Consider the following 26,196-nt stretch of genomic DNA (forward strand, 5'->3'; position numbering starts at 1 on the left):
TGCACAGAGAGGAGTCCGTTTGAGGACACAACCAGAAGGTGGCCACCTACAAGCCAGGAAGAGAATCCTCACCAGAAACCAAGTCTGCCAGCATCTCAGTATGAGATTTCTAGCCTCCAAAACTGCAAAAGTTTCTGTTGTTTAAGCCACTCAGTCTATGGTGTTTTGTTATGGCAGTCCAAGCAGACTAATACAGACTATCCTGGGTAATTCTTTGTTATGGGAGGGCTGTCTTTTATACAGTAGGACATTTTGCAAGCACCTCTGTGCTCTACCTGTGGGTAGATGCCAGTAGGACCTTCCTCTCCGCCCCCAGGTTGTGACAACCAAAAATGACTCTAGACATAGCCAAGTGTTTCCTAGGAAGCAAAACTGTCCCAGTGGATTACCACTGATGTAGAGGAATCGAAACATGTCTATCCGGCCCTGAAAGTCCTGGCTCGGTTGCTTTCCTTTTCATAGTGGGTGGCTGTGAGAGAAGGAAAAATATCCTGTGGGAGAAAGAGGCAAAGAGCTTAGGCTTCAGCCCACATTTCTGTTATCAGGCAATATCAGAATCCTGAGAATGGACAAAAGACATATTCATCCTACCCACGTCGTTTCTGTTTAACGAACAGGGATTATGGTACTGATTTTGTTGATGTTTTCTTGGTCCCACCTAATATGTGCTCTGTAAGTAGCAGAAGCTATTAAAACTGGGTCATCTTTAACTTTTAGCTGATGACTTGGTTGATGTTAAATGGAATAGGAATTTTGCCCTGTTTATTCTAGAGAACACTGATTGTTGGACTTAGGAAAGGGTTAGTAAACTGGCTCTGAAGAATTTCTCCCTAAACCCACCTCTTCTGTTGGTTATTTATTGTATCATTAACATGTGCAGAGAACTTGGAATTATTAAGAAGAATTTTTCCCTCTGCCCCAAACACAATCTAAGAAAAGCTTTTCTGAAAATGGAAATGAACTGAATAGAAGCAAGGTCTTTGTTGCTATAGCTTAAAAACTAAATTTTTTTTCAGATTTAAGACGAATAAATAAAATGGATATATATATATATATATATATATATATATATATATATTTTTTTTGCAGTATGCGGGCCTCTCACTGCTGTGGCCTCTCCCGTTGTGGGGCACAGGCTCTGGACGCGCAGGCTCAGCGGCCATGGCTCACGGGCCCAGCCGCTCTGCGGCATGTGGGATCTTCCAGGACCAGGGCACGAACCTGTGTCCCCTGCATCGGCAGGCAGACTCTCAACAACTGCGCCACCAGGGAAGCCCAATTTCTACTTTTTAAAGTATTTTAAAATGACCATTAAATATTCTTCAAAAACACTCTATGTTAGAATGAATGCATATTCTACCATATGAAAATCTCATAATTTAACTACCTTTTAATTGTTGTATATTTAGGTTGTTTCTAGGGTTTTGCTCTTTGTTAAGGATCAACTTTGTGTATAAATCTTGTTTGGGGAGTTTATTTTCTTAGAGCTATTTCTAGAAATGGGTTGCTGGGTTAAAGGGTGTGCTGGTCTGTATCAGGATTCACTGCTCTATTATTTGTGGTCTCAAAAGCTGGAGCATGTGCATAGATTCACATGCTCCACTGTATGTATCGAGTTATTTTATCTTCTAATCATAGAAGAGCACCCACTTCAGTCAACTAGAAGAAATCATTTTACTCACCAAACATTGTAGCAGCCTTTTGTCACAGACCAACTGAAGGATGAAAACTGAAGATGTAGTTAGACTGAGACCAACAGTAGGACACAGTTAACTGATATGCTTAACTCACCGTTAGCAAGTGAGATGATTTGGCTTCATTCACGTTGTGTCATTTCCCCTCATCTCTCAGCACATTCAATGGAGGCACCTCTGGACCAGACTTATAATTTAGGTTATTTTAAATATGTTAATTAAGGAGAGAGTATGTCATTAGTATATTTGGTGATAGTCTCAATGCTCCAATTATTTAACATATTTAGGAACAAATTATTCTGCATAAATGAGCTTTGCAGATGATTGAGGATAACCAGTTAAAGCAGTAGTTTGGGGTACAAAAGTTCCAATATTGAGAACAGATTTCCTGACTTCTTAATTATAATGGACCCGTCAGTATAAATGAGTTTTCCTCCATGCATAGTGATTGGGCACTCCCTGAAAGCAAAAGTCTTTCTCCCTAAACCAGAAGAGGATCTCAGGCACAAAGCCTTGCAGAGGTGAGACAGACACAGCAGCATCTTAGCATTTGAAGGAGGGCAGTGCAAGGTATGGACTCTTCATCAACCGGATTAATACATTTTTTAAAAATTTATTTATTTTTGGCTGTTTTGGGTCTTCGTTGCTGCGCACGGGCTTTCTCTAGTTGTGGCGAGTGGGGTCTACTCTTCGTTGCGGTATGCGGGCTTCTCATTGCGGTGGCTTCTCTTGTTGCGGAGCACGGGCTCTAGGCGTGCAGGCTTCAGTAGTTGTGGCGCGCAGGCTCAGTAGTTGTGGCTCGTGGGCTCTAGAGCACAGGCTCAGTAGTTGTGGCACACAGGCTTAGTTGCTCCGTGGCATGTGGGATCTTCCCAGACCAGGGATCGAACCAGTGTCCGCTGCATTGGCAGGAGGATTCTTAACCACTGTGCCACCAGGGAAGTCCCTGGATTAATACATTATTGACACTAAATTGCTTTTCTGATTCATAAAAAAAAGTCTTTCTCGGGCTTCCCTGGTGGCGCAGTGGTTGAGAGTCTGCCTGCCAATGCAGGCGACACGGGTTCGTGCCCTAGTCCGGGAAGATCCCACATGCTGTGGAGCAGCTGGGCCCGTGAGCCATGGCCGCTGGGCCTGTGCGTCCGGAGCCTGTGCTCCGCAATGGGTGAGGCCACGGCAGTGAGAGGCCCGCGTACCGCAAAAAAAAAAAAAAAGTCTTTCTCCCTAGATTTATATGGGATATTTTATCCCCTGTTGCCCATGGAGACCTTCAGAAGAAAGAAAATGGTTTTTACCCCATGTTTTGGAGAGTCTGAAACCCATAAGCTGTTTGGACAAGCCTTAATTGGATACCTGTTTTGTGCCAGGCAAGCCGGTGCTGGGCGTTCAAGAGGAGAGACCTAGGTCTTGCCTTGAGGAGCTCACTCCCATGGGGAGAGAGTAACCAAAGAGTGTGGCACACGGATGCCCTGATGCCGCAGGTTTTCATAGGAGGCAGACAGGGGTTTGGCACCATGTAGAAATGAATTTGAGTCTGGCTTCCCCTGCTTCTTGGTTCTTAGCTTCTCTGAGCCTCAGTTTCTTCCTGTGAAAATGGGGACACCAGGGGTCTGAGGCTGTGATAAGATCATGCACCGGATGCCCTTAGCACACTGTAGCAGGTGAGATGTGACATCACCTTAGGTGCCAGTATCTTTAGGAGGGCTTGGCAGTGGGGATGGGGCGGGGTCTAGGGTTCCGCTCTCAGAAGTAGTTATGACTAATTGGGTAGGGCTAGCACCGGGGACAAAGGGGGACAGATGTGTGCCACGACTGTCGTCTCTTTTTGATACTGAGCACCTACTGTGTATACCTCTTCCTGGCCTCACAAGGTCCCTCAGAGGCCTTGTTGCCCTCGACCAGATGAAGAGCCTGAGAAGGGGAGGGAGTGGAGTGGGGGGCTTGCTCAGACACAGCTGCAGCTTCACTCCCCTTTCCCACCACTGGTGCTCTGTCTTTTACCAGAGCTCACTCTGTGACGTTGAGCAAGTCTTTGCCCCCCTCGGGAGAGCTGGTTTCAGGGGAATCAGGGACGCCAGGCTTCCCACATTTAAAGTTTTAAAGAGCGTTCCAGTCCCTCCCCCTCCCCCAAGTCTCCTCCCGTCGGACGCCCACTTGAGCTCTGGGAGCTGCCCGCAGGTAATGATAATACCAACAGAGTACCTCGCATTTGCTCCGCGACCCGACCTGTGCTAAACTCCTTTCCTCCGTAATTCTCCGCAATCCCCAATCCGAGACATCCGGGGCCGAATTCGCCCCGCGGGCGCGGCCCCCTTTCGGTGATCAAGATGCAGAGGTCCCGACGGCCTCCCAGCACCGCCCCACGTGCCGCCCCTGGCGACTCGGCCCGGGGCCGCGCGAGAGACCGGGGGCGGGGCCGCGCGGGGCCTCGGGGAGGGGGTTAGGCCGGACTCGGTGACTACACTGGCCCGCCAGACCGCCCCACTCCTGCCACCCTCCGATGGGTCCACTGCCTTTGTGCCCGCCAGTAGGGCTATCGCTGCTGCTGCTACTGGGACCCGGACTCGGGCTCAGCTCAGGTGAGTGAGGGATGGGCCCCCTCCAAGGACCCAGGAGTTCCTGGGGCTCCTCCAGTCCTCCCCAGGGTGCCAGGAGCCCTGCCTCCCCAGCCCTCCCAGGGGACCCAAGAGCCCTACAGCCCCCAGCCCTCCTTTCTGTGGTCCACCCACACGTTGCTTCCCAGCTTCCTGGGAGCCCTGTCCCCCCACCCCCACCCCGTCCTCCCCTAGAGCCCCTCATTCACCGCTTCCAGGGACCCAGAACTAGCCCAGTCCTCCCCCAGGGCCTCAGTGTCCTCCCCCCAAACCCTCTCCACTCACTGGCACCCTCTCCAGTGACCAGACCTCCTCATCCACCTGGCCTGGTGCCCTGTGAACTTAGCCTTCACTCCACCTGTCCCTGGGGTCTGCAGTAGGACCACCAGGGGGACACGAGAGGCTGAAACGAGCAGGGGAAGAAGGGGCCCAGCCCTACCTGGGCCGGGGAAGAACGCAATGTCCCCTTCTCAACCACCCCTGGACGTCACCCTTGGATAGGTCCCCTTGGCATATTACCCACAGGGACATGTGCGGACGCCACAAGCTCAGAGACACACAGGCACAGAACGCCCCCAGACTCATCTGGGCACTCAGGTGCTGGGCTCACGGACAGGCTCACACACAGACACAGGCAAAGACACCGCGAGGGAAACGCACACACCCACACACCCACACTCAGGGATACCGAGACAGCCCCATATGGACACACATACAGAGAGAAGCACACACACACCCTCAGGCCCACAGGAAGCCTGGACAGCCTTGGCACTCCCAGCAGACGCTGTCGTGGGCAGACACAGCAAACAGCCCCCAGAATGACCTGCCCCACCTAAGCTGGCACGGAGGGAGTGTTTGCCTTGGTTACAAATCCAGTGCTGGGTGTCCACCCATGCCTGGGTTCTCCCTAGGGCTGAGTCCAGGACCCTGAGATGCCAGAGTGTGGGTCAGATCAGGGTGGGGGGACCTCTGGGGACAGCTTTGGGGTGTGGGTTTGGAACTGGGGTCCTGTCAGATGTGCTTATTTCTTTTTCAAGTTTTTATTTTATTTTATTTATTTTTGGCTGTGCCACGTGGCACGCAGGATCTTAGTTCCCCGATCAGGGATGGAACCCACGCCCCTGCAGTGGCAGCTCAGAGTCTTAACCACTGGACCGCCAGGGAAGTCCCCAGATGTGCTTAGACTGGGAGTGTTCCATGGGGCTTGGTGGATCCAGGGGTCAAGGAAGCTTTTCTGAAAGCCCACTGCATGCCAGGGGATCCGGAGCTGCCTGCGGCAGAGATCTGTCCAAGCTGAAGGGTCATGCCCATGAGCAGACAGTGGCACAGCGTGACAGGGGCCCCTGTGGTCACATGGAGGTGAAGCAGATTCTAGAAGGAGGTGATGGGTGAGCTGGGTGAGGATGGGGTGAGGGCACTTGCAGCGCGGGGCGTATGTGACAGGCAGTTTAACTGGAGGAACAGGACATGATGAGTGGGGTCCATGTGGGGCACATGGAGAGAGGGTGCTGGAGCGGGGGGAGGGTCAGCTCCTGCAGGGCCTCTGATCAATGAGGACCCTGAGCTTTACCTGGAGGGGGACGGGAGCCTGGGGAGGTTTCAAGCAGAGGTGAGAGGAGGACAGGTCATCCAGAGAGGAAGGCAAAGCTTTTAACTCTAAACTTGTTTTTACATTTTGTTTCTATTTAACTTATCTCCAGTCCCCTACACGAATATGCTGCTTTTCCCACTGAGAAAAAAACAAAGTTGAGGGAATTCTCTGGTGGTCCAGTGGTTAGGACTCAGAGTTTCCATTACTGGGGGCACCACTTTTATCCCTGATCGGGGAACTAAGATCCTGCAAGCCACGCGGCACAGCCAAAAAAAAAAAAAACAAAAAATTGAATTGAATTTTGGTTTGGACTCTTCAAAAAAGTCAGCATGATAAATTCTTGTTCCAGATAAAAAGACATGAAACAGACATGATGATTAAAGGCAATGCAAAAATCTCCTCTGGATCCTCAGTCCTGGAGCAGTGGGCAGAGAGCAGGCTCCCAGGAATCAGGCCGGCCTGGGCACGAGTTTCTGCTCAGCAGCTCACCAGCTCTGAGACCTAGGATAGGTCCTTTTGCTTCTTGTAGCTTCAGTCTCTCCATCTGTAAATGGGAGAATAGCCACCCACGAGACAAGCAAGTTGACAACAGATGTCACCTATAAATTGCAGAGCACAGTGCCCGGTGCAGGGCGAGGTCCCAGTGATAGCATCTCCTTACTGTGGCTCTGATTGTGTTTTTTTTTTTTTTTTTTTTTGCGGTACGCGGGCCTCTCCCGTTGCGGAGCACAGGCTCCGGACGCGCAGGCTCAGCGGCCATGGCTCACGGGCCCAGCCGCTCCGCGGCATATGGGATCCTCCCAGACCGGGGCACAAACCTGTATCCCCTGCATTGGCAGGCGGACTCTCAACCACTGCGCCACCAGGGAGGCCCCTGATTGTGTTTTTTGACTAAACGCCAGAGTGGACTCATGGCCCTCACCAGAAGAAGGAGTGGCTCTGGGATTCTCTGATGCCCAGCTCACAGCAGGATTGGAGGCCCCTTACCCCAGGCAGTGGACCCCTTGATGCCCCTAAGCTCTGTTACCCTGGCAGGGCTCCCTTCCTCCTTGGGCAAGGAGGAAGGAGCACTGGATTGGGAGTCAGAAGCCCCCAGTCAGGTCAGGTTCTTGTGGGCTGTGTGACTTTAGGGTTGTCCTTCCCACCTGGGCCTCCTCTTTCTTCCATGTGAGATGCAGGGGTTCCAGTCACACCAACTATGTACTGCTATGTGTCACAGCCACATGGGGGATCCAGAAAAATGGCTGGGATGTGGCCACAGGGCCTCCCCATGTGGGAGGAAGCTGTGCCGGGCAGTGAAAATAAGAGATGCAAAGGGCCCTGAGCCAGAGTCTGGAGGGCAGTGGTGGGGGCAGTGGAGACCCAGGGAGAGGGAAGCCCCCGCAGAGGAGCCCACCTTGGTGGCAGGGACCCTGCTCAGCTGACTTCTGAGGTTCAGTGCCCAGCACAGGAAACTGGACAGACATTTGACGCACGACTTGCAATCTGACTCTGTCTGGAGTTGATAAGGGCCAAGGATTGGGGATCACGGCATTCCAGGAAGAGGGAACAGCCTGTGCAAAGGCCCAGAGGTGTGAGTTTTTTCAGATGATGTGGCTCTGTGACCTGTTTTCTCCTTCATGGCTGCCTTGAAGATATTGATAACAATAGTTAGAGCTCATTGTGTGCCGGGTGCTTTACATGCATGATCTCATTCCATTCCTGGGAGTGAGATCCCCTTATTCCCCTGTTTCACAGATGAGGAAACCAAGGCACAGAGAGGTTGAGCTGTCCAAGGTCACACAGCTAGGAATAAGAAGCAGGATTCAAACTGAGACAGTCATCCAGGACCTTTTCAGGCTGGTGCCCTTCCCCAGGGCCAGGGCAGCCCCCACCTGCAGCCTCTAACATTTGTCTCCCCCTACCCACCCCAGCTTCCCAGAGGTCACATGTGCACCGACGTGGGCTCATAGAACTGGCAGGGACTGTGCACTGTGCTGGCACCCGCACCGCCATGGCCTACATGAACTATGGCTGCTACTGTGGCCTGGGTGGCCATGGCCAGCCCAGGGATGCCATTGACTGGTGAGTGCATGCTGGGGCCAGAAGATCCCACCCCCTGGGGTCAGTAAGGAAATATCACCTATGAGGAAATACCCAAAAACGAGGTTGGAGTTTGGACTAGGAAGATCTCAGCACGCAGTACTACTTGCAGGCAGAGGGCCTCCTGGGCAGCACGGCCAGTGAGGCCAAACTGTGGTGCCAGCTGCCCCCCAACCCCGGTCTGGCCATGGAGTGATTGATTATGTTAGCTGAAAAAAATTGCACATCATCGATCAGACTTATTATGCATCAGAACTGTTCTGAGAACCCCTTTGAGTCCTCACAAAACCCCATTTCAGAGATGAGGAAAGTGAGGCACAGAGAGATCAGCTTGCCTGGGCCCACATAGACAGTGAGGGGTGGGGACTGGGATTTGAACCCAGACAGCCTGGCTAGATTCACGCCCCCATCACTGCTCTCTGCTGCTGTGTGAGAAGGGCCTGTTCTGTGCAAGGCTGTGGGCTTGGATCTTGCCATGACTTCCTTTCATTTGCCCTCAGGGCCACGGCCATCCGTGGAGGCGGGTATGATGATGATCCTTGTTTTACAGATGAGGTCCCTGAGGCTTAAAGAGACACAGCCACTCACCATTTCCACTTAGTGCTGGTGGGGGGCAGGGGCGTGGAATGTGACTGTCTTCCGAGCTCGGAGGATGTAGCTGTCACTGACAGGTCTTTATCCATGCCTTGGAGGCTCCTGCTGTGGGCCCTGCCCTCCCTGCCACACTCTGGTTGTCTAGTTCCTGCACATCTTTGCAGGTGCAGCCCAGGCCTCACCTCCTCTAGGAAGCCTTCCGTGCAGCCCAGCTGGGCCTGGCACTTCTCTGGCTACCAGAAGCCCCTCTCCTTACCCCACATCCCAGCACTTCTCGCCACACACGTGGCATCTGGTGGCTTGTCTGCCTCTCCCCGCCAGACTGGGAGCTCCTTGAGGGCAGAGTGGAATCTGGCTGACGTCTCCCTGCCAGACCCTACTGAGGGCTCAGCGCAGGGTGGGGCTGCTGGATGGATGGAAGCAAGAGCAGTGGATGATTGCACGATGGACAAGTTTACAGACATTGGTGGGTGTTTCTCAGGGAATTTGTATGTTATTATTATCATTACTATTGCTTTCGAGGTGCTCTTATGTGGCAGGCTGGACACTGGTGACACCGTGGGGAGCAGGACAGAAATGGCCCTGCCCTCACAGAGGTCTCGGTCAGGGAGGACAGCTGCTAATCAGTCTTCTCCCTAATTAGGGTCTCATCATAAACCTGCCCGGAGGGAAGGAACCTGGGCTTAGGAGAGGGTGTGGTCAGGAGACTGTCAGAGCCTGGCGAGATGTGGGATCTGGATGGCATCCTGGGGGTGGGGGCGGGTACTCGGGCTTAGACCTAGAACAGGAAAAGGGGACATGAAGTTCTCCCAGGCAGGGGGCAGAGTGTGGGCAAAGTCAGGAGGTGGGGAGGCTGTGGCTCGCTCCAGGAACAGAGAAGAGACCACTGTGGCTGGAGCTCGGAGACTCAGAGAGTGAGGCAGGCAGGGGCCAGGCTCGAGGGTGGCAGAGGGATGGCGGCAGCACAGGACACACTGGGGTCGGTGGAATTATCTCCCAGGGTGGGGCTTCTCAGGGAGAAAGCTTGGACCAGAAGATGCTGTCCCCCTGTGGGTCCTCACTCACCCGAAGTCCTGGCACAGGAGGATGGCCAAGAGAGCATCCCTGCCTTCACCCACCCGCCGGTCTGCCTGTCTGCCACCCACAGGTGCTGTCATTCCCACGACTGCTGCTACAAACGTGCCGAGGATGCTGGCTGCAGTCCCAAGATGGAGCGCTATTCCTGGCAGTGTGTCAATCAGCAAATCCTGTGTGGTGAGTTCCCAGCATCAGACCCAGTAGCAACCACTGGCTGGAGCATAGAGGGACTTCCAAGTATAGGCAGGGCCCATCTCTCCCCATCTGCCCCAGTCTCCACCATGCCCTATTGTCTGCCTGACGCTGAGGCCAAATGTCAGTTACTATAGTTCATTTCTCCTGTGCTGTTGATTTTGTTATGGAAAAGGAATATTTCTATCAGACCCAGGAAAACAGAAGGTAGGTCAAAAGGCTGAATGCTTCAAGAAAAATTGGAATGGTGAGCCCATTTATTTGTCAAAATGAAGAGTACACCTGGGTCTGATGTATCCCCTTTGCTTCGCTCGTTAGCACTGCCTGCCCCAGGGGACGTCTGAGTTTGCAAACCCTGGCCTCTGGCCAACAGCTTAGTCCATTATTCAGATTCTGTGACGTTGCCAAGCCCTGATCTCTCAGGGCCTCAGTTTCCTCATTGGTAAACCAGCGGCAGAAATCAAGCCAGCCTATTGTAAGGATGAAGTGACAGTGTCACTGTGCTTCATGCCTAGTAGATGTCATTAATGTCTGGTGAAGGAATGACCCAACACAGAACCTCCGGTGAAGATGACCATGCACTATTTCACTGAGCACAGGATTTGGGGAAGGACAAGAAGACAGTTCTGTGTAATCCTGAACCCCCCAAGAGAAAGTAATTTCTCTTTCAATTTTCTTTTAATCCTTCTAGTTTTGTGAAATTAGGAGAAAGTCTCAGTTCAGTGTTATGTTAGCTGAAACATCCCTGGGTCATTGCTGGTCCTTTTTAACCAAGAGAGTAGGTTTCTGGCTTATAACGTTATTCAAAAACCATTCTATTCCTAAATTTAATTCTGGCCTTAAAAAAATTCTTCATTATCTATCTATCTGTTTATCTATCTCTCTATCTATCTATCTATCATCTATCTTTAACCACAAGCAGCGTGTATTTAATGAGGATAATTATAACGTAATCTGATATCACTGTACATTTTACATGACAGGCCACTTCTTTTTTTAAAAACTATTGTTAACTTGCTCCATATCATTTAATTAATTTATTTGTTTGTTTGTTTGTTTATTTATTTATGGCTGTGTTGGGACTCCATTGCTGTGCTTAGTTGCTCCGCGGTATGTGGGATCTTCCTGGGCCAGGGCTTGAACCCGTGTCCCCTGCATTGGCAGGTGGATTCTTAACCACTGTGCCACCAGGGAAGCCCAGTCTTGGTACTCTTGTTGAAAATCACTTGGCTCTTAGATCAGTGATGTCTCTGAGCCTGTTTCCTTACCTGGAAGATGGGTGTTGCAAAGATGGAAGAAGGTTTATAACGTGATAACCAAATTGGATGGAAGTTGTCACTTTCTTCCCTACCCTCTTCTCCATCCCTCATCCTCATCTGAACCTCTCTCTGACCCCCACTACCTCCACCTGAGAGAACTGAGGATCTGGTGTGATTCTCCACTAAAACCCCAGCTTCTGCAGACTTGTTCTCCTCTAGAGGGAAGGAGGCTATCCTAAGGGTTACGTAGAAAGATGTTCTTAGATAGGCATGGATTCTCAGCTGTATCCTCTGAGTCTGAATTAGGAGTTGGCACAGAGCAAAACTGAATTAATATGGAGACATAACATCAAGGACTGAAAATGCCCCAGACATCATCTCATCCAACCCTCTCACTTAGAATTGGGGAAAATGAAGCCCAGGGAAAGAAGTGACTTGCTTAACATGGTGGTGATAAGCCCACTTCTGGGCATATTCCCTGTCCCCAGACTGCCCCCTTCCACTGTGGGTGGAGACGAGAAGTGGGCCTTGAATGGGAAATGTGTTAAAGACCTTTCTCTTCTTCCTTCAATCTGCATGTTCTGCTTGCCCCTAACCATGTAAAAATGATGTTTGTAAAATATTTCTTGGTGTGTCTGCTGGTGGAGTCTGTGACTGTTTACAGAACTGCCCTCCCTGAACCAAACGAAGAGAACCAAAATATCTATTATGCATTTTTTTTTGCTAAAAATATTCTTATTCTGTTTGGAAACATTCTGAACATAGTTGTTTGCTTAATTACAGGTGTGGCCCATTTTCCATTTATGGGCCTGACTTAAATATATATTTTTAAAATGTTAAGCATATAATAATATTTACTGGCAGGCCTTTATTTTAAACTTAACCCTTGGGAGCTAGGTTTCCTCCTCAGTTTTTATTATTCTTGAATAACATGAAGCTGTTGGGCTCCTGAGGCCATGGAGCAGTGAGACCCAGCCTTGCTTTTGAAAGGATCTTTCTTGCTCAGGGAAAAGGGTGGGAGCACAAAGGAGGCATAGGCATTGGGTCAGCTCTGTGGCCTTGGATAAGTTACTAAATCCCTCTGAGCCTCACTTTCCTCATCTGTAAAATGGGAATAATAAAACTCTGGTGCTGGGTTTGTATAAGAATCAGAAACAATGTATGGCTTTTCTGTATTCTCCCAGAAATTATCATTGAGAATCTACTCTGTGCCAGGCTCCCTGCTAGGTTTTGGGCAAAACAGAGAAGCAAGGCTCTGTGGTCTAAAAAGAGGAGAGCAGTAAATAGCGTCTGTGCCAATTGTTTTTACAAGTGCTGTGTCGGAAGAGAAAGCAGTGAAGTATTATACAAACTACAACATAGATGAACCTTGAAAACATGAAGCTCAGTAAAAAAAAGCCAGACACAAAAGGTCACCCATTGTATGATTCCATGTATATGAAATGTCCAGACTAGGCAAATCCACAGACAGAAGGTATATTTGTGGTTACCAGGGACTCCGGAGAGTGGAACTGGGGAGTGACTTAATAAATATGGGGTTTCTTTTGGGCTGATAAAAATGTTTTGGAACTAGATAGAGGGGATGGTGGCAGAACATTGTGAATGTACTAAATACCACTGACTTGTCACTTTAAAGTGGTAAATTTGTTATGGAAATTTTGCCTCAGTAAAAATGTATCCTCACCCCAGAATGCTCAGGGGTCAGAGAAGGTCTCAGTGACAAGATGCCATTGTAGCAGAGACTTGCGGAATGAAGGAGCCATGGGAAGAGGTGGTGGGAACAGCCAGTGCAAAGGCCCTGAGGTAGGGATGAATGTCTGGGTGGTTTGAGGAGGGTGAGGCTGGAGCAGAGTCACCCAGGGAGAGAGTAGTAGGTGATAATAGAATGATGAGGGCCAGATCCCCCAGGCCGTTGGAGGCTTTCCTTTGAGGGAGATGGAGAGCCAGGGAGGGTTTTGAGCAGAGGAGGGACATGATCCGATCCTCATTTTAACCGTCCTGCATTTTTGGCTGCTGCATGGAACATATGCTGGAGGGAGCAAGGGTGGAAGCCAGTCACCTGTATGAAGCTGTCCCGGGGATCTGGGTGAGAGGTGGCTCGGGCAGGTGGTGGCAGTGGAGATGGTGGAAGGGGGGCTTCTGGACATCTTTGGCTGGAAGGTGGAGCTGGGGGACTTGCTCACGGATGGGGGAGGGAAGGGGAACTGGCTGGAGTGTTCATGCGAGTCACCCTGTCCTCAGACAGCTGTCCTCCGGTTGCAACCCTGGAGCTTCAATGGCTCTTTCCTCCGAAGTCCCTACCCCACCAGGTCACGTTGCTCCGAGGGTGTGCGTGTCTCTGTTGTGCAGCGGCCCATGGAAATTTTACAGGCAGAAGGGCTGGCTCCTGCACCAGCTGGTTCATTTACCAATTTTTACATATTATTTTTATCTATCTGTCTGTCCATCCGTCCATCTATCTGTCCATCCATTCATCCACATGCTTTTTCTGATTCAAACCTAATCCACCTTTGTTGTGAAAAATTAAAACATTCCAGAAACACTGTAATGTAGAAAGTTACACTCCATCCACCAGAGTTAACTAGCTTCTGTTAAGTCTGGCATCTTTTCCTCCAGATTTGTGCATGTGTAAATAAACAAACAATAACAAAAATCAGATCACACTACGTATATTTTATTATTTTTTTCACTTAATGTAGTGTCTTGGACATCTTGGAACATCTAGGTCAGCCTCATTCTTTTAAAGCCAGACAATCACCTATGGCAGAGTGTCTCCATCTTGACACTTTGGACATCTGGGGCTGGACAATTCTCCAGTGAGGGGGCCATCCCGGGCATTGTAGAGTTTAGCGGCGTCCCTGGCCTCTACCAACCAGATGCCAGTAGCACCCCCAATCCCCCACGTGAAAACCAAAGATGTCTCCGCCCACTGCCAAATGCCCCCCGCGGGCCCCAACTGAGAACGGCCAGTGACACGAATGTACTTTATTTTGCAGAGACCATGGCTGTTCCTAAGTCTTTGTGCACTTGTGAGAGGGTTTTGTAGCATGGAGTCCTAGAACTATTGGGTCAAATGGTGTATCTGAGGTGCCCTTAGAATTTATATGTAGAAAGGACTGGAGAGCAGCCTGAAAGGGGGTTAGAGAACTTGTCCTGGAGGGGTATTGACTGGCAAGAGCATTTAAAAAATGTAAATGGTGTTTATTGTAGAGGCTGGGGAGGGGCTAAAGGGAGACCTGGTAGAGATTAGGGAGGAGGAAGGCCACCAAAGTCCCCACAAGCCACCTCCTTTCGGCACTGAGTGGTATAGATATTTTAAGTCTAACAAATACCGTAAACTAAACTTTGAAATAGCTGCCCTTCACATTTGGTTAATTGAGATCGCTTTTTCCACGATGAAAGCACCGTATGGCTCAAAGTAGAAGAGTTTCAAATTACAAAATGTAAAAGTTTGGTGGGAAATAAAACTCCCACTGACACTACCCAGACATCCATTTGATTAACCTTCTGGTGGTGGTGTTGTTGTTTTGTCTTTTTTGAGTGCATAATACATAAAAAACATAGCAGTGTGTTTTGTACCCCTTATTTTCCTCTTAAGTGTAAGCTCTTTTCCATGTCATTAAAACTCTATTAAAAGAATAGATATATGTATAACTGAGTCACTTGCTGTACACCTGAAACTAACAAAATCAACTAACTAAACTAACTAAATCAGCTATACTCCAATATAAAATAAAAATAAAAACTCTATTAAACAATCCTCTGTTACAAACTTGAATTTGTAAGGGTGGGCGAGTGCCCCGAGTTGACACCCTACTCCCTTCCTGCAGACAAGCCAGGAGGCCTGGGGTCGGGCAGAGCTGAGTTGGGGCCCAGTCCCCACACCCCTTCCTGGATTTTTCCTTTGTAAGGTTGGGGTGCCAATGGCACTGCCCTGAGAGGACTGGGTGAGATGGGGACCACAGAGCCAGCCCTTTGCCCGGTACCTGGCTCCGCATAACTGCACAGTTAACGCCAGCTCCCATCATCCTGACTTTTTCTGTTGTTATCCATTTACTGAATTATAACCAAGGCAGTTTTTCTTTTCTGGGCCGCGCCACACCGTGCCGCGTGGCTTGCGATCTTAGTTCCCTGACCAGGGATCAAACCTGGGCCCCGTGCATTGGGAGCGTAGTGTCTTACTCACTGGACCACCAGGGAAGTAAGTCCCTGGGAAGCTTAATAAATGAATTTAAGGGAGAAAGATTTTCCCTCTCAGTCCTTTGTTAATTTTTCCAATTAGGCAAGGAGGAAGTATCAATTGCACGATAGTCTGACTGCTAGAGAGGGTAAACCTCTCTTACACTTGCTTTTTTTTTTAAACCAAAACACTCCAATTTGGGGGCTCACAGCTTTCAGGTGGGCAACAGCATTTAACTAGACTTTGATATTAGGACTTTATCTTCATTGGTTTTTGTTGTTGTTTTTGCTTTCTTTGTTTTTTAGTCAGTTTCTTATATTTGTGGTATAAGATTTTGGTTTTCCATTTATGTCAGTGATAGAATTTATTTAATGCAATTTAATACCATTTAATATAATTAAATCATAATTTATTTAATAATTGACTTACTATTAGAAATAAAGGGGATTTAAAGCTAGCATCTTGAAGCTGCCACGGGTCTGAGTTTGGGAAACCCTGTGTGCAGTCATGCAGATAAACACCTTTAATCAACTCAGCTCATTACAGAGGGTCCCAGGCCCCCTGCCTCCTGCTTGACATCCCCCACCCCTCCCCCACTCATCGCTCCGTCCCTTCCTGGTGCTGCCAAGCTCTCCGAGTGTTGCCCTGAGAGAAGCTGATGAATTTTCTGAGTCTCATGCTTCACCTTGCTAGGATCTCCATGGAACTTGTGCATTTTAAGAGGGGATCTTTAAAGATTAGCTGACAGCTTAAGGAGGTCAGCTGCAGCTCATAAGCACCTGCTATATGCCCTGCATTTTACTGACTTGGTCTCTTTTCATTCTCCCAACAGCCCTTAGAAGTAGGTACTTTTAGTATCCTCATGTGGCCCCTGTGGAAACAGCCTGGGAAGGATGAAGTGATGTGCCCAAAGGAACTATATCCATGGCCGAGCTGGCTACCTCCAAAGTTCATGCTTCACTGTGCCTCTGGAAGAAATTTGGAAAGATTTAATACTGGGTGTTTTTTTCCCCCCCATTTTGTGGATAATTAAAAACCCACAGTCAAAGGCAGATGACATATCCATAGCTTAATAAGATACAACTTGAAGATCACAAAATCTTTCCAACCTAAACGAATGACTCTCTAGCAGTGGAATTCCCGAGGCAGAAGGAGATTTATCTTTGGGTGGCAACCTTTGCATCTCTGTATAAGGTAGGCCCAGGATGGAAGGAAGAGATGGAATATATGATTGTTACCTAAAACAAACTATTTTCTTATACAGTATCATGTCATGTGCATATAATGACATTTTACCTCTTCTTTTCCAATTTGGATACCTTTTATTTCTTTTTCTTGTCTGATTGCTGTGGTTAGGACTTCCAATACTATGTTGAATAGAAGTGGCAAGAGTGGGCATCCTTGTCATGTTCCAGATTTCAGAGGGAAGTTTTTAGCTTTTCACCATTGAGTATTATATTGGCTGAATATAAGCAAACAGCAAACTGTTTTCTTGAAGGAGCATCTGAAAGAGACCTGGAGAGAAAAGGCAGAGAAATGCAGGTAGAACCAACATTGATGGAGTACACACGTAGGGCCAAGCCCCTCCCAGGCACTTTACATAGGCTTTCTCACCCATGCTTCCCAATAAACCTGCAAAGCGGATGGTGCCCCCATCTACATGAAGACTTGGCTCAGAAAGTTTAGGTAAGACCACACAGCTAGGAACTAGCAGAGAAGGCATTCCAAAAAAAAAAAAAAAAAAAAAAGCCTGGATGGTTCCCAGGCACCTACTGCTTATCTAAATGGATTCTTAAATGCACTAGTGTAATACTGATGCAGAAGAGAAGCTAAAAGGGCATATGGACTTTGGACTTCCTCTCTGATAACACTCCCCTGGCAACCTCAATTTCCTTTTCTGTAGAATGGCTGAACATCACCTCCCTCGGGAGTTATGGAGAGAGAGAGAGAGAGAGAGAGAGAGAGATAACGTGGTGAAGTGTCAAAGTGTCACCCAGATGCAATTTATGCCCTTCCTTGTCCCCAGCTTTACTGGCTTCCCTTGCATTTATCTTCAAGTCTCTGCAAGTCCCTGCTCTAACCTCAGTTTTCCCACTTCTTCCAGGACCAGTGGAGGACAAATGCCAAGAACTCATGTGCAAGTGTGACCTGGAGATTGCTTACTGTTTAGCCAAAACTGAGTACAACTTAAAGTACCTCCTTTACCCCCGCTTCTTGTGTGGGAAGGACTCACCCAAGTGTGACTGACTAGCCTGACTTGAAATGTCTTTTTTGCACAAGGAAATAAAAACTTCTTTTTGCGGATCAACAGCCTTATTCAGTTCTTTGCAGGAGGAAGCTGGGGCCAGTTGTTAAAGCTGAAACCCTCGTGTTTGCTTTCACTCCTGTCCCGGAACTTGGGGCTGGAGCCAGTTTGGTTTCCAGCTTGATTAATGTCAAAAGTCCCATGCCTATTTTATAAAACCACAACTGTATTTATGACTGTATTAGGTTTGGTACCATTTGAGGTTCAACCTTTATGAAAAGAGCTGAGGCTTGCCTTCTAACCTGCTCCCGAGGGCAGGTAGTCAAAAGTGAGCAAACACCTACCATGCGCTTGGCCTTGCTTTCGATTCTGGGCTGAAGCAATAAACAAAATGGCCACATGATGGCCCAACCTTGTGAAGTTCAAGTCTAGTAGTTGTTAGCTCGAGTCTTCTGCCCTATCCCACTCCACCTTTAACAGTTAAAATTTATTTCCTGATTACGAAAGTAGTACCTATGCATTGCTTAAAAAAAAAAAAAGGAAAATTGAGAAATATAGAAAGGAGAGAACACCCCACTCCAGTTCACAGTCCACAATAACCACTTTTAGTATCTTAGTGTGCTGCCCATTGGTCTTGTCTATAATGTGTTAAAAATGTAATTGAGACTCTATACTATATGATTTCATACTGTATGATTTTTTCCATTTCTCCATGTCTTTAAAAAAAACCTTTGGAAACTTCATTTCCAAATGTATTAGATACATTTCCAGCTGTATTAGATACTATTTTATAGACTGCTACCTTTTGGACCTTGGTGATATTTCCTATTTTTATTACTGATGTGATGAGGATGCTTGTGAATAAATCTTTGCCCCCTCCCACCTTTTTATTATTCCTTAACTGAGATTTGCAGAAATGGAATTCTTGCATTAAAGGGTCTGAATATTTTAAGTAGACTCCCCATTTTGACACACCAAGCCAAGAGGGTCTGAGGGCGGAGAGGCAGCCGGTGGCCCTGGCTCTGATACGCCTGTCCCTACCGCAGGCCATAGGAGGGAGAGCCCAGCTCAGCCTGTTTGCTCTCCGCCAGGACTGCTTCGCGATCCCCCCAGACAGAGCACGTGTGGGTATTACTCATCTTTGAAGCATGATTTGGGGAGTGGGTGGGGACGGTGTGGGGGGAGGCCAAGGTGGGGGCGGGTGGGGAGTGCTGGACTGGGAGCCTGGCCTGGGCCCAGCTCCACCAGTGCCACCCAGCCTCCATCTCTCCATCTGAAAAGGAGAAGAGTAACCCCGCGAGGCATGAGGCCAGGGACATGAAGGTACTGCGGATCGGCTGGACTATCGGTGTCTCCGGCAGGTCACGAGGGTTAAACAGGTCAAGTCAGGCAGCCTCAGGGCCTGACGAGCAGACACGGGAGGAAAGAAAACATTCTCCCTCCTTTCACTTAAGAAACCTTCCGTGGTTCCTCCTCGGCTCAATGTCCACATCAGGCTGGGCGGACTTCACTGTGACCAGTAGGTCGTACTGAGCAATGCAGATTTTCTTCATGCTTCCTAAACAGTTTATTTTTCTCTACATAGAAGTTTTACCTGTATAAAAGAATCTTTATTTTTATTTCAAGTAACTTCTTCAAACTTTCAGAAGCAAAGTTTGAGTGACATCTTCAAAGATACAAAGGGTTAATGAATGGTTCATGGAGTCACAAAAAAACATTTCGGATGCAAGCTTATCTCTGCAGGGCCAGTCTTCAGGTTGACTGCCTTTCACACCTGCTCCTGTCACACTGGAAGGAAATCAAAGGCTACAGTTCATTTCATATTTACAATTACATCACTTGGTGTAATTATACTTGTTGTTTTATACATCAGAACAGAGTGTACAGTGGGAGGTCAATGTACAAAATGTTTCCTTAAACAAACGGACTAGCCTGGATTTTACAAATTAAATTCTTAAAAACAAAACAAAGTAAACCCCAAAACAACAATTTTAAGTAGCACTGAAGCAGCTCGGCCTGATGTGAATTACTCTCCATTAACTACCTGACATCCCACTCAACTCCCCCAGAAAAAGAGATCGAAACTTTCAATGATTACAAGTAGAAAACAGTGAGGGCAAGTCTAACCACCATCATTCTAATCTTGAACTGAATCCTTTCAGAGGTTTAACTCTGAAACCTTCTAGCAACTCTTAAATAAGACAGAGTCGTCAACCGGATTTTGGTTTTTCCTCTGTGGTTTTTATATGCAACTGCCATGCCTATGATGAAATCTCCTGTTCTCCTAAGCTTAACTTAGAGGACAGGCCTGGCCCTGGGCTCAGTCTCAGGGCTCCAACTTGCCCCGGGAACCTTGTGTCAGTCACTGAGGTTATCAGCGCCAGCGGGACTGAGACCCACTCCATGTCCTCTGAGAACCCTGGGTCCCTGCCAGATGTCGTGGACTGGGCCTCCCAAGACCCCACGAGGAAGGTGGCTGGGTGGGAGGCAGGGTGGCTTTGTCAGCCAAGCGCTGGGGTGCCAGTCCCTGCTGCCACAGGCAGAGGGGGAAGACCTGGCTGTAGCCTTTGACAGACAAAGCAGCACCTTGTTTACTAGGGGCAGAAAATAGGATGTCCGCTCCCCGTCCCCCTCGCTGCACTTAAGCATCAGAGCTTGGCTGGCAGGGAGGCTGGAAGAGTCCCTCAGAGCCTGGGCAGCGTCAGTCACAACACCTGGGTTTCCAGCCGTCGGACCTCCTTAACCACGAGATCAATGTTAATAATTGGGTTAAAGTACAGGGCCCAGTAAAACAGACAGTTGCAAACAAATTGAGGGATGAGGGGCCAGAACATGGCCACAAAAAGCCCCTGTGTTGATACTTTACAAAAGTGGCTCCACATCCTCTGAGGCACGGTCCTGAAAAAGGAAGAGAAGCGTTTGAGAGACAGAATAGTGATGGCATTTCTAACGACAGCGCCGAGGTGCTCAGACCCTGGGCCTCTGCCTGATGCAGTCTGGCTGCCAGTGCTGCAGAGACCTTGTTTCCTGTCCCCAGTGCCCCAGACATACCTTTCCTGACCACTCCACCTTCAACTCCCAGGACGCAGCCTAGAGGGTGCCTCCTCAGGGCACTGTCGCCCAGTCCCCACGCCTGGTCCCGCAGGCGAGGCCTCCCCAGCACAGTCCCAACTCCACCCGCTTCTTCGCTGGGTCACTCTTGTACGTATTTAACATAATCTTTTCTCTGCTAGGCTGCAGGCCTTCAGAGTATAAACTGTCTTCTTTACCAAAGATCTGTGGTGTCCAGCAGAGAACCAGGGGCAGAGTAGGGGCTCAATCAACTGTGCCTGAATAAGTGAGTTCACTGAATTGAAATAAATGAGGGAGATTCTTGTCAGGTTCTCAGAACTATTTATAAGGCTGCTCCTGATGGATGAGACCAAGAGCCCTTCACGTCGTGGGCTGTTTCAGGCTGAAAGGATGCTGGTGTGCTGATGCGTTACTTCTGCCTGCCCAGCAGCCATACCCTGTCTTCTGGAAGCACCTTTTGAGTTTCCCTTTAGGGTGTCTCCCTCCCCTAGTCTCTTCCATGTGATCTGGTTGGGGCATCAGCCAGCCCCTGGTTGGGGGAGAGGCTGTGAGTGCACACCTGCATCTGGACATGGGGAGCCCACAAACCCCTGCCCTTGTGATGGGTTCGGGGTGGCAGGGGGAGGCTGTGACCCAGGCTGGGCCAATCAGAGCCAAGGCATGTGAGCCTCAGACTTTCACAAGCCTCAGAAGTGCTCTCTTTCCTCCAGGGCTGCTAAGCTGCTCAGATCGACACCCAGAGTGATCAAGGGCCCCCAAACAAAGATGTTGTTGAAGCTGAACAGAGCAGAGCTGTAAGAGAGAGAGAGAGGGAGGGCGGGAGGGGAGGGGAGGGAGAGGGAGAGAGGGGGAGAGGGGGAGAGGGGGAGAGAGAGAGAGAGAGAGAGGGAGGTAGGGAGGCCCTGATGACAGCATTCGGGTCTCTGGGTCCAGCCATGCAGGAAGGCTTCACTGGGCATGTCCCTTGGTAGGAAAGCCAATTTAGGTTGGTTTCTCTCATAACCAAGAGTCACTTGACTCCGTGACTGTCTAGTCCAACTCTCTCATTTTATGCATTAATCCAGAGAAATGATCACTGTCCCAGCTGATGGCAGTGCAGGATTAGAACTCATGCCTACAGAATTCCTCATCAAATCCCTTTAAGCTCTGCCACACTGCTGCTTTCCGTAAAGTACCCTCTTCTTCTCACTTGTTTATTCCTCAATGACTGAAGCCCTTCACGCCCGAGCCGCAGGAATTGGCCGGCACATCGCATGGGGAGAAGGCGCACGGGACGCACTTGGACAGTGAGCGCCACCAGAGCCAGTCCAGCCCCAGCACAAAGGCATTTTCCTGTTTGCTGCTTAAGCAGTATTTCTAAACCAGAGCCCGGGGCGTCTTCTCGAGTCTGAACAACACTCCACAGAGGACTTCTCCTCCACTTGGTATTTCTTTCCCAGTCTCTGTTGCTCCAACCGTCTCCTACATAAAAAACACACTTACTTCAGCTCACTTCTTGACCAGGTCCTCCAAAAGGAGAATAATTCCAGAACTGAGAGTAACATGGCATTGACGATGAGAAACCGTGACGTCCAGTAATGGACCTCCAGCCAGTCCCAAGCAAATTCAGCAATCAGCTGGTATGGAAGGAAGGAGTACTTGACAAGGAATTCTCTCCACTGCTTCCATGTGGGCTCTCTAAGATCCTTTAAAAATAACACACAAGTAAATAAAACTACATAAAAATGGACACAAAAAATCATCAGGACTGAATTTTACACAAAATACTGTGGTTATCCCAGTGAGTTTTACATTTATTAAAACATACATACACATACACACATATGCAACAATCTAAAATGAGATTTCCATCCATAAACTCACCCTGTAATAATTAATCTTACACCGGATAAATGTTACCAAAGAGGCTGAACTGAGATGCTTGTTATATAATTGTGGAAGCTCAGAAGTAAAAAAAATCTGAGCATGAGTAATCTAAGCATTATTAATAATGAGGCTGAAATGAATAAAAAGTAACCAGCTTTACAATTTCTTCACCACTGCAAGGGTAGCTCAAACAATTTCAATTCAACAGCTCATCTGTGGTAGAATGATAACAGGTCATGGGAAAATTAAACATATGCCTTTAAAAAGTAATTTTGGGAAAATGAAAAACTTTCATTACAGAATTAGCAGATAATCTGTAACAAGAGTATTTAAACAACTCATAGGCATCCAGAGGCTAATGAAAGCCAAGCAAGACTGTGTACAATGGAGCAGACACTGAGCATCCCAAGAAGAAAGTCAGCCTGATGAGCGGGCAGGGGTTGATGGGGCTTTTTAAAATGGAAAGGTTAGGGGGTCTCTGTGCTCCCAGTCCAGCAAGGGCAGGGAACAGCTGAAAACTGGGTAATTAGAGAAACACTGTGCAAAGGGGCTAACCTGCAGGCTTAAAACTACACCCAAGGCTGAGGTCAGTTAGGTAGGCACTTGATTCAAGTGTTTAGAAAAGGGTCTTTGGAGATTTAGGAATTCTGTTTCAACATCATATACGATGATTCCTATATCCATGTGACTTTTGATATAAACAGATCAGAGGGACTGCCCCAAAAGTACACATTACCCTCCGATGACCAACTAGACACAATCACCCTGAGTCAATGGGATCCACTGACAATTCTGAAGGAATCCATCAGAGCCGTGGTGGGTAACTATCCCTGCCAAAGGCCCTGTGGTCAGCTGACGTGATGACTCCCATCAGTGAGCTGGATGATGGCTTACTATTCTGAGGCCAACAGGACGGATACTAACCTTGCCTTGTGGTAGGACAAATAATCATCCTTTGGGGATCCTGTTAAGAGACAGATTACCAAGCTGGAGGGCCCACAGATCTAACCCTTGGGCAATCTGGACCTATGCTATCTTCTTTTATAACAGAAGCAAAGCTGGGTTTTTTTCCCCTAAATATTTCAAGTCCAGAGAGTAACCCCTCTTGCTATGCAATGCAGGAAACAAAACAGGCTTCTGGGAGTGGGGAAGTTCCTGCTGTATTTTCTTTCGTAGGGGCTCTCCTTGCAAAATTCAAATGAAGGCTCATGTTGTTTCCTCTTCCCTGACAGGCGCCAGCCATGTCTCCAATTCCATCCCACGCTGAGGAATGGCAGCACGAAGCCACTCAAGGCCCTCTCCAGACCCACCAGAAGCTTGGTGATGATGTCCTCCCCGGAGCTGTCTTCTTGCAGAGGGCAGATGGTATGGATGAAGGGCAGGAAGGTGTCTGTGTAGTCAAACAGGTAGAGGTACAGCAGACAGAGTCTCGGGGAGCTCTTGAGGGCGTACAGCAGGAACAGGGACCTGCCTGGGTTCACGGCCTGCAGAAGATGAGGCGGGTGCAGGGACTCATTACAACAATAGCTGCCCGCTCCCCACCCATGCTCCTTCCATAGCCTCACGCCCTCCTCCACGTGGTTTGCACTGGTAATGAATGAATGAATGAATGGGAAGAAGAGGCCAAGTAATCCATCTGTTAGGCTACATTATAGAAAGATCCAGTCTCTCTCCATAGGGGGATGAGAAGCAAGCTCCTAGGCACATTTAGAAGAACACAACCTTTCGGGAAAGTAATCAGTGGGCACCACTTAATAAAAAAAATCAGAAGGCCTCATGCACAAAATATTTAGTGTTGCGTTGTGCATAATAGAGAAAAAGTGAAATTTGTGACCTCAGTCCTGAAGTTACAGTAGATATTTAGCCCAGAATTCATACAGCCATGGAGGAATGTATAGGAGGAGCGCTGGATAATGCTCATGTTACAATGTTAGGTGAAGAAAAGATCTAAGATGTGTAGCCATCCACCTCCACAGTGTCAGTGCCGTGAAAGCAGGGCCTGCCTGATTCAGGACTCAGATCCCTTTTCTAAAGGACCACCTGGCTCACAAGAGATGTCAGTACATGTTTGCGGAATGAATACAAAAATAAAACAGCTGTTTTAAGTACACTCAGAAAATTGTCTAGAAGAAAACAGAGCAAAATGCAACGTTACCCATGTCTGAATCTCAGGTGGGATTAGGGTCAATTTATTTTCATTTTTTTCACTTCTGTAAATTTTGCTATAATGAATGTACATTTATATTTTTCCTGATTATAAAACAAACTTAAAAATGATTCAACTTACTTGATGCTACTAAGCATCAAGTAAAATGGGCAAAAGATGTGAATGGACACTTCACCAAAGAAGACAGAAGGATGGCAAATAAGCACACGAAAGATGCTCATTATTACTAATCCTTAGAGAAGTGCAAATTAAGCCAGTGAGATACCACTGTCCACTAATTAAAAAGGGGAGGGATGGGAAGGAGGGCTTACAAAGGGGCGGGAAGAAGCTTTTGGGAGTGATGTATACGTTCACTATCTTGATTGTGGTGATGGTTTCACAGGTGTGTACATACGTAAAAACTTAGCAAATTGTACACTTTAAATATGTGTATGTCAATTATAGCTCAACAAAACTGTTAAGACATATTCAACTTATTTGATGCTATTAGTGGTTTACCAATAAAAATTTTAAAGTGTGATAACGGTTACATTTAAGAAGAGAGTCCTTCTCTTTAGAGCTTCACACTAAAGTATTTAGGGGTGAAATAATATGATGTGTGGATATGCTTTAATATAACTCCAGGACTGGGGGTGTGGGGAGAGGGTGGAGGGGTACAGATGAATTAGGAGTGACCATGAGTCGATGCTCGTTGAAGCTGGGTATGAGTACTCTCTTCCCTCTATTTTTGTATGTACCTAACATTTTCTATATTTAAAAAATTTTTTAAGAGGTCCAACTTGTGAAATGGCTGATTCCAGGTCTGGGGCAGGAAAGATACATGAGTAACTTGAACATCTTGTCGTGTGAGAACGGAAACTATCAGAGACTAATAAATCATGTTAAAAGGACTCATTAGCAAGTAGGCTGTACCTCAATTCAAAAGTTAAATTTAAAAAATGGACTCAGAATAATTTGAGGAGACTCCTACTCAAAAAAGATGGGACAGTTGGAGCATCAATTAGAATAACTATTGAAACGTATTCAAATACATCAAGAATGTCAAAATACTCAGTTATTAATAATCCTAAAGAAAGAAATCGGTCACTTTTAGAGGACAACAGGGAAGCAAATTCTGAAACTGGTAAGTAAACGGAGAAGATCAAGCATTTAACCTGCCCTTCTGGTATAAACTGTACTTAGGATAATCAAAATGGCTGTTGACAAAAGATTTCCTTTTTATTAAAGATGTATTTCAGTGAACAAGATGAAAAAGAAATGAGAGAGTTACAGTATCACCATTTGGCAACCCTTAATGAACTAATGGATCTAAACAATCAATGATCATGGGACATTATGAGCCTCTTGATAGAAGAAAATACCACACCTATAAAGCAGCCTTGACAAAACACCAAACCTAAACCAAAGTAAGCCTCTAGTCCTAACTCCTAGATTATAGGATATGCAGGGGAAGAAGGGACCTGTTAGGTGACACCACAGAGAGACAACTGGCAAAGTACAAAACGTCAGAAAACTACAGGAGAAAATGATCTGGTTTCTTCAACAAATAAATGCAGGGTAATGACAAGAGGAAGGGAGAATCT

The 26,196-nt window shown here is 47.7% G+C and overlaps 2 protein-coding genes across 2 annotated transcripts in view; one reads left to right on the forward strand and one right to left on the reverse strand.

The window, feature by feature from the left end:
- The first annotated feature begins 4,194 nt into the window (after window positions 1-4,194).
- LOC132476967 (group 10 secretory phospholipase A2-like) lies at window positions 4,195-17,510 on the forward strand. Its single transcript, XM_060079222.1, has 4 exons — window positions 4,195-4,273; window positions 7,793-7,943; window positions 9,703-9,809; window positions 17,368-17,510. Exons 1-4 carry the CDS (start codon window positions 4,195-4,197, stop codon window positions 17,508-17,510), a joined length of 480 nt encoding a protein of 159 aa, XP_059935205.1.
- A 1,596-nt stretch (window positions 17,511-19,106) lies between these two features.
- The window catches only part of BFAR (bifunctional apoptosis regulator), a 29,025-nt gene continuing 21,935 nt past the window's right edge, over window positions 19,107-26,196 (reverse strand). Inside the window, exons 6-8 of the mRNA XM_060078393.1 lie at window positions 23,757-23,930; window positions 22,063-22,265; window positions 19,107-20,406 (exon numbers count right to left, since the gene is read on the reverse strand). Of these exons, the coding sequence (XP_059934376.1) occupies window positions 20,214-20,406; window positions 22,063-22,265; window positions 23,757-23,930 (570 nt within the window). The 3' untranslated portion in view covers window positions 19,107-20,213. The remainder of the gene's footprint in view (window positions 20,407-22,062; window positions 22,266-23,756; window positions 23,931-26,196) is intronic.

The sequence above is a fragment of the Mesoplodon densirostris genome, chromosome 16, assembly GCF_025265405.1.
Source record: "Mesoplodon densirostris isolate mMesDen1 chromosome 16, mMesDen1 primary haplotype, whole genome shotgun sequence".
NCBI lineage: Eukaryota > Metazoa > Chordata > Mammalia > Artiodactyla > Ziphiidae > Mesoplodon > Mesoplodon densirostris.

Bases quoted from the DNA above. Each gene is read 5' to 3' on its own strand.
- LOC132476967 (XM_060079222.1), top strand. From the start codon at position 4,195: ATGGGTCCACTGCCTTTGTGCCCGCCAGTAGGGCTATCGCTGCTGCTG. The intron at 4,274-7,792 runs GTGAGTGAGGGA...TACCCACCCCAG, and splicing joins CGGACTCGGGCTCAGCTCAG to CTTCCCAGAGGTCACATGTG. The intron at 9,810-17,367 runs GTGAGTTCCCAG...CACTTCTTCCAG, and splicing joins CAATCAGCAAATCCTGTGTG to GACCAGTGGAGGACAAATGC.